We start from the raw sequence: 10,242 nt of genomic DNA on the forward strand, positions 1-10,242 counted from the left end.
AGTGAGTTTCACGGAGGTATTTTTATTTTCACTTCACTTCCAGCACCATCATATAAAAAAAAACTCGCTCCAGTCTAATCAGGTGTTGTAGCACAGCTGGGTAGCATTGGGCTACCCAGCTGGGACCCCAATGATGAAGCATGGCACCAACCAGGTTGGTGTGTGAGGGTTCTTTTAAAAAGCCCTTGTGGTGCCAGACACTACCAGGTAGACCTAGCCACTCTCTAGTGGACCGTCTCAGTTGATTATTTCATTACTACATTGGGATAAGGACGGCCTATATACTGTCCTAGCTCTCTCCTTTGTTTATATAAATCACTTTCTAAAAGCGGCATTTCCAGAATTGTAATATCAAATCCAATTTTATCAGCAAAGTGTATTTGGTATTACCATTACAAAGATATAGAGCATTACTTGAGTTGTTTTGCACTACCAGGACATGCAAAACATAACAGTACATGTCCAATCTTTTCCTTCCACATCTTCTTGCCCTAGGGGCTACCTAACAGGTTATGTAACTGTAATAAAAGAGGAGTTTAAGGCTTGGCAATGGGTTTTAAATGCCGAGCCAATGTGGCAGTAAAACTGCACATACAGACTCTGCAGAGGCAGGCCTGAAACAGGTTTAAAGGCTACTAGTGTGGGTGGCACAATCAGTGTTGCAGGCCGACTAGTAGCATTTAGTTTGTAGGCGCTGGGTATCTGGTATACCACTTTACAAGGGACTTACTAGTAAATGAAATATACCAATTTTGTATACACCATTGTTAACATGTTTAAGGGAGAAGAACATGCACTTCATCACTGGTCAGCAGTGGTAAAGTGCTCAGAGTCCTAAGGCCAAAAAAAGAATCAGTAAAAAGAGGAGGTAAGCCAGGAAAACATTTATGGGAAGACCACCCTAAGACTGACAGGTGTAACATGTAACCTGACCATGTATATATCTTCAAAGTTCATAGATGTGGAGATAGGAACAGTAACTCTATCCTTCCTCTATACACACATAGAAGATGTTGTCGCTCAATATTCTGTCCAGGATATTAGTGATTCTTGATATTCCTAGCCTCGATATTCCGTAATACAACACCTTCAGAACAAGCTGTAAAATAATCCTATTTTTAGAAGAGCAATATACATCTATTTTTCTAGTGCCTACGAGAGGAAACAGGTGCTGTGGGAGGATATTCTAACCCAGATGCCAATGCTCAAGGGCTTAAGCAATGGGCTTTGTCACAACAAAATCAAATGTGAGGATAACAATGAAAATGCAGCTTTGTACATTGCAAAGAAACTCTATAATGTCTGATAATGGATATTCACATTACCTGTCCCTGCTGAATCCACGACAAGCAGCAGTGTGCAGACAAACGCAGCTGTAAGTGCAGCTTTCATTCTGCAATAGAAAAAGAAATGTTTTACAATCTCGATTTCATGGAAATTGGAGAGGAAACAGAGGTCCACCGTGATCATGGGCGAGGCTAGTGAAACTAGAGAAAGGGTGGAATGGGAAGAGCAGAGACCCATTTCAATAGCGCATCATTTCACAAGACAACCTCGGATAACTCAAACATACTTTCCCCTATATCAGTTATCTTCTTTTAAGCCCTGCTGGAGTCAGAACGCTTTGCAGAGTTTGAGGAGCAGCAGGTTTCAAGAGATCACAGACATATGAGAACAAAAAACAATTTACATTTAATGTAAACAGACTGTGGCAGAATTATAGGAGTTCCCCATAGGTTTGTAAAGAAAGGCACTTCTATATTAACTATGTATCTCAATGCTTCTTCAGGAAGTTGTCTTTGGAGGGTGTTTTATGGAAGGCTCGTGCAGGGTCTGCTTCCTGCTGATGTATGCCCTTCCAATCAGACAGACTTCTGGATTCTCACAATTCACGGATCCCCTACAATGCCTATTTTCTGGTCTAAGTGATGTGATATTAGCTTCAGGTCTCTCTAAGAGACACGCGTTATGTTGTGTATACCGCATGCTTCTATGGGGAGCCATTTTAGAGACGTGACAGCAAAGGTGATAAGGTCGCCTTTATAGGTCTGGCGTTAGCCAAGGCCTTTTAATTTTGCTAAAATGAATGCCACTGGCTTACGTCATTGTCAGTGGCAAGCACTCTACTCTTTCACATGGAGCACATCCACCCTCGAAGTAGCTCCCTTAAGTCCCTGGGACTCCTATTACAATGTATACTTTTGGAGAGAAAAAATATGTTTGCATTTAGACAATTTTTAAAAAATATTGGTGAGTTGCCTGCAGCTCCCCCAAAGATATTTTTTTATGAAAACCATGACAAAACAAACAAAAAAAAATCGTCAAAGCCAAAAAGGATTTCCGCCAATGCCAGCCCCATAGGCTTTTTCCGATGCTTGTCTGTGTTTAAAATGAGGAATGCTGCATAGTGTATGCAAACTCCAGCGAGTAAAGAACGTTTTTGGAAGGATAGTAAGGGGGAGACGTCTACAGTAATTAAGGGGCATATCAGCAAGGGCCGGCGATAATTATCGCTCAGTGCTCTTAGCGTGAGGATAATAATCGCCGGCCAACTCTGAATTTTATTGCGGAGATAGCGTGCTATCAGGAACGCTTATCTCCAAAGCGATAAAATTCAGAGTGAAAGCTGCCAACTGTGCGATTATCGCTGGAAATCTAGCGATAATCACACATCTTTTGGCGATAGCTTGCTGATAGGGCCTCACATACTTAGCCATGATATCCACCTTCCATAGGATATCATGGCTAACTAAATCAGTTTCAAAGCAGGCATAAGGAAAGTAGCGATAACAGAGGTTATTGCTACTTTTCTTGTCGCTATGCTGCTTTGAGTGAGGCTTGATAATAGGAGAAATGTCGCTTTGCGACATTTCTCCCATTATCCTGGGGAGGAACGCCAACTTTGCATCTCATTAGAGATGCAAAGCTGGGCGTTAAGGGAAATGGTGATAACCCAAGGTTTCACGCGATAGCATGACCTTGCTGATAAGGCGATAAAATTATCGCCGCTTTTCGTCCAAAAACGGACGCAAAAGCAGCGATAATTTTTTATCGCCTCGTTGCTGATATGCCCCTCAGAGAGATCACCAGCACTTGCAACGCCACGTTAACATCTTTTTGCCATGATTGTTTTAGAGCTTTTCATTTTAACAAACATACCTTAAGATAGTTATGTACAGGGCCTTTTCAGGTAGCTCCCTTCATCCATTGTTAAGTTGCCCTGTCAATCACATGTTTCTTCAACCCACCATAGGATACAGCAAGAGTCAGTGGTTCAGCCCACTTGTGCTATTGGTTTCCTAAAGTGTGAGTGAAGGCATACTGCCCAAGAACAGTGTCGACCCTCTTCCCAAAAACCCACAAAAAGAATATATATATATATATATATACGCGTAGGGCTCCTAATTTGCTGAGGGGGAGCTTGCACGTGTGCTGAACTGTATTTGCCTCAAATAAATGGTACTAACCTCCTGTCGTGTGGCGTCTCCTCTGAGGGCAACCTTGTTACGAGGGATATAATGCGGCCAAGCCTAGGTCGCGGAGGCGCTCTGCTGCAACGAAAGCGGACCTGGTGTTCTGAACTTTCCAACACCAAGGAACAGGAGGGCCAAGTTGAGTGACTGTTTACAAACAGCTTGGCATGACATGCAGCTCCCGCACAACCCACTTGGGTAATAATGTTTTAACAATTTCTGGACCAAAGCGGCACCCACTTGGGACTTAATTATTTTTCAAGGGAACCACGAGTACCAACATGCTGTCTGGCACACGCCAGGGCATGAAAACATTGTCGGTGGTTTTGGGGCAGCAGACAGTGGTTCAGTGGACAATTGCACACTACCCCTGATGTCTTCCATGCCTGAAGCATTTCTATTTTAAATGCAGCCTACTTTACAAAACAAATTATCAGACCTCCATCCTTGTATTCCCAGTCATGTCACTTTATTATTAATAAAGCAGGTGCTTTTGTGAAGTTCTGTAAATATACATTTTATGATGTAACTATTTCATTAGTAACATTTCAAATTTCAACCCTGTTTGTAAATCAAGCAAGCATTGGCATAGCCAATAGGTCTCACCTTTGAGATCTTATAAGTGTTTAGCCATGCAGCACACTGTCCTGGGTGTTCTGCTGCCAGGGGTTGAAGATCTATACATTTCTACAATACTACCTCCTGCAGATTATTCACACTGCAGACAATCTGCAGTATCAAATTCCGAAGACTAAACATTCCTCTGGAATCTACAGTCAGAAGAAGCCCTGGGGGGTATCAAGTAGATGTAGATTATGGCCTGGTTTACAGTTACACTGTGTTGACTCTGGGACCCTGGGATACAGTTTACAAAAAATACATTCACCCACAATAAGCAGAGTGAAATCCTAGCCCTAGATGGATCAAAAAAGTCCAAGCAAGGCTCCCACCTCCATGGTGCGATCACAAACGAGAAAGGTGTCCCGCCTGTAGGCAAGCAAATATTTTCCATTACTCCCAGCAATAGGCTGGTGGTAATTGTGTGGCAAACTGAAAAATCCAGGGGGTCATATTACAGAAGGTGCCCTGGGGCATAGTTAGTATTTGTGCTGGTTTTAACTGAAGGACTGCAAACACCACCTTCTGTGTCATGGATCCCAGGCAGGTGTCTCCTTATTGGCTTGGAGGCATGGCCCCATGGCAATGAGGGAAGGCCTCTGCCCTTGAGTGGTATTATAGATACAGGTACAAGAGCAATGGTCCATCTGGTGTCTCACTAATTTTGTGCCACCAATGAAGTGGTGCCCAGTCAGGGCATCTATTGAGGACGCCCTTTAGCAGGACTCTATGGGGTCCCAGGGATCTTCCCAGTCACCCTTTCGTTTGGTCCATTAACGTGCTGCAGTCATTTGCAGAGGGTCCCTGCCTCATCCTCAACGTGCTTCCAGTCCCTCTGCTTTAAAAGATAGAATAGAAGTCTCACACCTCTGAGCCACATTTCAATACTGCACTTGATGCACCAGAGGCGGAATGAATTCGCACTTGCTTTTGGGACATTACGGGGCATATTATCAACAACTAGTGATATTTATAGCTAAATGAGCTTAGTGATATTTTTTTTATCGCCACGCATCGCCGGATTTTATTGCAGAGATAACGTGCTATTAGCAACGTTTATCTCAAATGCGATAAAATATACGGCGATAGTGGCTCAATGTGTGAATATCGCTTGAAATCAAGTGATATTCAGGCATTAACGCCAAAAGGGTCTTAACCTGAATATCCAACTCCCATTGGATATACAGGTTAAGAAGTGGTCTGAGCAGGCGTTAGTTTCTGGCGATATTCGCGCAAATCTTTTTATCGCTGTGCCTGCATTGATAATAGGGGATAGCGATTTTAGCGACTGCTTTCAGTCACTAACAGGTTGGGTATGCCCACTTTGCATGTCATTAGCGATAAATATCGCTGACATGCAAAGCGGGCCCCAAACTGCTCGCTATCGCCTGCAAACTGTCGCTAACTACTGTTAGCGACAGCTTGCTAATAGGGCGATAAAATTATCACTGCATTAGCGGGAAAAAGTCCCGCTAAAGCGGGGATAAGGCCTTAGATAATACGCCCCTACATTTTTATGTAATTTGGCACACTCCTGCTGTCTACGGTGGGTGTGGATAATTTTTGTGGGTCCAGACATGGATAGTGTACCATTTGCTATAATTCAACCACCAATGTTACTGTCATTGTTCTACCCAAAATGTAAACCCAGCCACTACCTCCAGATTTAATACTCAAACCGAATCAGTTCTAGGTCTAAGTCAGCCTTGTTCTGACTAAACATTGACATTTCTCATTTCAAGCTGATTAATAAGTGACACAAATTTAGCTATTATGTTAGAGATTTCTGCTTCATTTATCTCAAAGAACTCTACAGATGTGCCATTACTTGAAGGATAACTAATATAAATGGGTAAATGCTGATTGCTTTTTATGCCTACCTAAACTCCCAAAACTAATAAGCAGAGTGAGTCTTTACCTGTATTGATGGAGAGACAAATCTTCTGCAGGTGTCTTTGGTTTCTATTTCTCCTTAAGCCTTAACACATCAAGCACACTCGTTTATATACTCCTCGTTGTCCTACACAGAGCCATACTATATTTGCATTGTAATTTTAACATCTACTGTCTGTTAATACGGTAAAACATGAACAAATGTTTACTTTAGAAATAATTTGACAAGAGGAACTTAATTTACTCAGTTACATTAACTGCGTTTTGTTGGCCTGTCCATCAGTCATTGCTGAATTAAATAGCTAAACAGTGTTTCTCTGGGCAAACAGTCTCAAATTCTGTTTGCTGTGGACCAGAGAGAAACATAGCTGATAGGGAAATTAAAGCTAAAGTAAAAATAAAGGCGTCAGAGTGAGAGGGAGGACCTAAAAGAGAGAAGAAAAAGAAAATCAGATGTAAATGTAAATGTACAGGAATTTATATAGCGCAAATCACCAAGCGGTTTCTAAGCGCTTGCTTAGGGAACCCGTCCTGGTATTCCCTTGTGAGATAACCCCGGCAGGGTATCCGCAAGGTGAAAGCCAGGCATCCCGCCGCGAGGGGCCGTTGTGGAGATTAAGCAAGCTATTGCCCAGAGTGCGAACCCGTGAATCGAGTAGGCACCGGAGCGAGAATTTTCGAGTTCATGGACATTTTAGGACTCAAGACCCCGCCGAGCCGGGAATTGAACCCTGGTCTGCCTCCTCTAACCAGTGAGCCACACTTCTCCAACCAAGATACAGGATTAAAGCATTAGATTAGCACTATTCATACATAAACTGTGACTCAAGAGTAGGTAAATTAAGTGGCACGTAAAAAAGTAATTATGAGCATGTTATTTTATTAAAAGCTAGGGGCCTGGTTCATGAAGCCATTTAAGACGATGTGGAATAGTTCTCTTGTAGCACTAGTTCACATAGGCACATCCCCCCTGGACTTACCTGCGACCGGTTGTCTGACCGGTCAAGGCCCTTGTGGACCCAGCTCCAGCGGCATGAGGCACCTGCCTTGACTCTCTTCATCTTGCTCTCTCAACCTTCTTTCTGTCTGTGACTTTGTGCCATTTCACCCGCACTTTGTGCCTTTTCTCTTGCTCTTTATGCCTTTTCTCTCACTTCCTGTGACTTTTTGTACCTTTTCTGCCATTCTTTCCGTGACTTTTGTGCCACTTCACTCTCTTTGTGCCTTTGTTATTTCTCTCTGAGTTTACTCGCACTCTGTGTGTGACTTTTATGCCAGTTCTCTTACACTTTCTACCTTTTCTCTTGATCTTTTAGTCTTTTACTTCACTTTTTCTGCCACTTTTTATTTGCTTTTTATCTCACTCTTTGTGCCTTTTCTGTCACTCTTTCTGTGACTTTTGTGCCCCATCTCTCACTCTCTCACTCGTTCTGCTTTTCTTCTAATTCTTTCCATAACGTTTGTGAAATATCTCCCACTCTTTGTGCCTTTTCTCCCACTCTTTGTCCCTTTTCTCCCACTCTTTGTACCTTTTCTTGCTCTTTGTGTCATTTCTCTTGCTCCTTTTCTGACCTTTGGTGTCTTTCCTGCTTTTCTGTGATCTTTGTGCATCTTCTCTGTGTGCCTCTTTCCTGCACATCTTTCCCACCCTCTCTCCATCCCCATACACCTGGCCCACACCTACCTGTTTCTTCTGGCTCTCTCCTTCCCTGCTGTCGCGCTCTTCCTCAGCCGGCCCACTGCATCCTGCAGTCTTTCCCCTCCCAAGACCTACTTAATCATAGCCACAGTATCGAACCAGCCATTATGCATGTGCATAGGTCCTGCTCCCCCTTAGACTTGGATGCTGTCTTCTTGTACCCCTTTTTTGCCATCTCTGCACCCCCTCTCTGCTCCCCCGCTCCTGACATGTTCCCCGTGCCTCTCTCCTTACCTGCTGTAGTGCACCACCTCTGCCCCACCTACCACTTCTTCCAATTCTCCCCCTGTCAGGACCTACTTAATGGCCGACGTAGCATGGGCACACGCAGCAGGCGTGCTGCTGGCATGCCGAAGGTGCATCATAGGCGAGCCCATCTACTGGAGTGTGCCAAGCATCGGAAACCATGCCCCTCCCCTGACTCACCTCTAACGTGCCACTCTCTCATGCGCCTTGAACCCCGTACATCACACCACCCAATGTGGCTGCGCCACACCATACAATATAAAAAGGAGCTTTCACCTGCTCCCTCTAATGCTTCACCTGAACCACTGCTCCTGTTGCTCCAATCAAGAACATACCCACAACACCCAACACCACACACTCTCTTACACCTACCAGCAAACATACTTGAACCTCTCACACATCAATTTAGTGCATGCTACTTAACACCCAGATTTTCAACAAGCATGCCACGGAGATCTGGGACTTGCTGAATGACGACACACTAAAACTCCTCTTCCCTATCAAAACATGACCTACCATAGCTTCAGCGTCAGACATTGCAACGCAATACGTATCGGATGCAAGATCACCAGGCGAGACCACCTAAACCGGCCCAGAGGAGGAAACGCCATTGTTACAAAGACATCTTTTCTGAAGTTTGAAAAAAGTACACTGAACACCTCAACTTTCAGTTATAAATCAGAGCAAACTTCCCCCAGGGTGGAGCCCTATTCTAGCAACCCTCTGGACCCCGAGCCTTTGCTAGCAACATTACGGACTTCATTGCTCCTTAGTCATCGACACAAGAACATTCATCCTCCTAAGAGTCCTCAATTTCCATTTAGAAGACCGTAGTGACCCCAACTCAGCCGCCTTTCTTTAGAGCCTTTGATACCTAAGACTAATCCAATACGTCACAGAGCCCACCATGCCGCTGGACACATCCAAGTTCCTGTCTGCACATCCTTCAACATCATCACAATCAACACACCAAAACCCGTCACCTGGGCAGACAAAAACATAGACAATTTTACAATCAACATCCATCGACACAGAAGAACCCACACAGAGGTCCCAGTACATTGACACTGAAACAGCCTTACAGAGGCAGATTGGATGACTATCCCTCACGAGAACCAACTGGAACCCACGGGCCTCATGGCACTCAACATTTAAAACTTCAACAAATGTATCACCAACTGCGCTGACACTCTGCCCTCCAAGAAACAAAGCCACACAACAAAAACCCAAGCCATCTTGTACATGGAAAACCTCAGAATAGCCAAGCGACTCTCCAAACTAAAATGGAGAACCAGCAAAAGGGAAGTGGAAAAAGACGCTTTCAAAGCTGCCCAGAAAAGGTAGCAAAAAGATAATCCGGGAAATTATGAGGAAGACCCACGTTGAACGAATAAACACCAGCTCAAACAGCAGCAAACAAATCTTTGCAGTCATCAAGGACGTCACCACACCCACAGCTACCACCTGCAACATTAGCCCATCACAAGATCTGTGTTATGACTGATCAAACTTATTTTGTAGCAAGATCACAACCACATACAGCACCTAGCACCACAACCTGCTATCCGGAGTGTATGGTCTTCATGAGGGGTATGGTTTCTTCTGGGCTAATTGTGTCCTGTGTGGTGATTTTGTTCATACATCACTGGGAGACTTCTGGAAAAGTGAAGGACTAGGTTGGGGGTCTCTGTACACCACTGCATTTTATGCCACTCCACTCTACAACAATCCACTGTATGCTATTAAACTGTACATTACTCCATTCTACTGCAATATACTCTACGCCAATCCAATCCATGCCAATCCACTCTAGCGTATTACACCCTATGCTATGCCACTGCATGACACTGCTCTCTATGCCACTATACGCTTTTCCACTATATGCCACTCCACTCTACGGCACTCCACTCTAATCTGCGCTATTCCATTATATAGCCTTCAATTTGGAGCCAAGGGTGGTGGCCCACTGAGGCTAGGAACTGCCCCAGTCCCGTAACCAAGGCCAGGAACCTTGGCTTTATGTTTGACAGCAATCTAAAATTTGCCCAACAAACTAATCAGGTGTCATCGGCTTGTTTCTACACGCTGAAAAACTTGCGCAAAATCCTTCCGTTAATTCCCTTAACCATGAGGAAAATGGGAAATGTGGTTTTGATTCTTTCCAGAATCGATTATGACAACGCCCTTTATCTTGGAGCAGACAAGGGCCAGATTGCCAAACTGCAGTCCATCAGGACACGGGGGCCCGGGTGCTTTATGGTCTACCCAAACATCACCCTACTTCAGCCACCATTAAACTGCTCCACTGACTCC

The 10,242-nt window shown here is 44.2% G+C and overlaps 1 protein-coding gene across 1 annotated transcript in view; it reads right to left on the bottom strand.

Moving 5' to 3' along the window:
* LOC144762947 (fucolectin-like) overlaps positions 1-7,623 on the bottom strand; it is a 55,215-nt gene extending 47,592 nt beyond the window's left edge. The window contains exons 1-2 of the mRNA XM_078648246.1: positions 7,514-7,623; positions 1,326-1,393 (exon numbers count right to left, since the gene is read on the bottom strand). Of these exons, the coding sequence (XP_078504372.1) occupies positions 1,326-1,393; positions 7,514-7,623 (178 nt within the window). The remainder of the gene's footprint in view (positions 1-1,325; positions 1,394-7,513) is intronic.
* Between the last annotated feature and the right edge of the window lie 2,619 nt (positions 7,624-10,242).

The sequence above is a fragment of the Lissotriton helveticus genome, chromosome 6, assembly GCF_964261635.1.
Source record: "Lissotriton helveticus chromosome 6, aLisHel1.1, whole genome shotgun sequence".
NCBI classification, from domain to species: domain Eukaryota; kingdom Metazoa; phylum Chordata; class Amphibia; order Caudata; family Salamandridae; genus Lissotriton; species Lissotriton helveticus.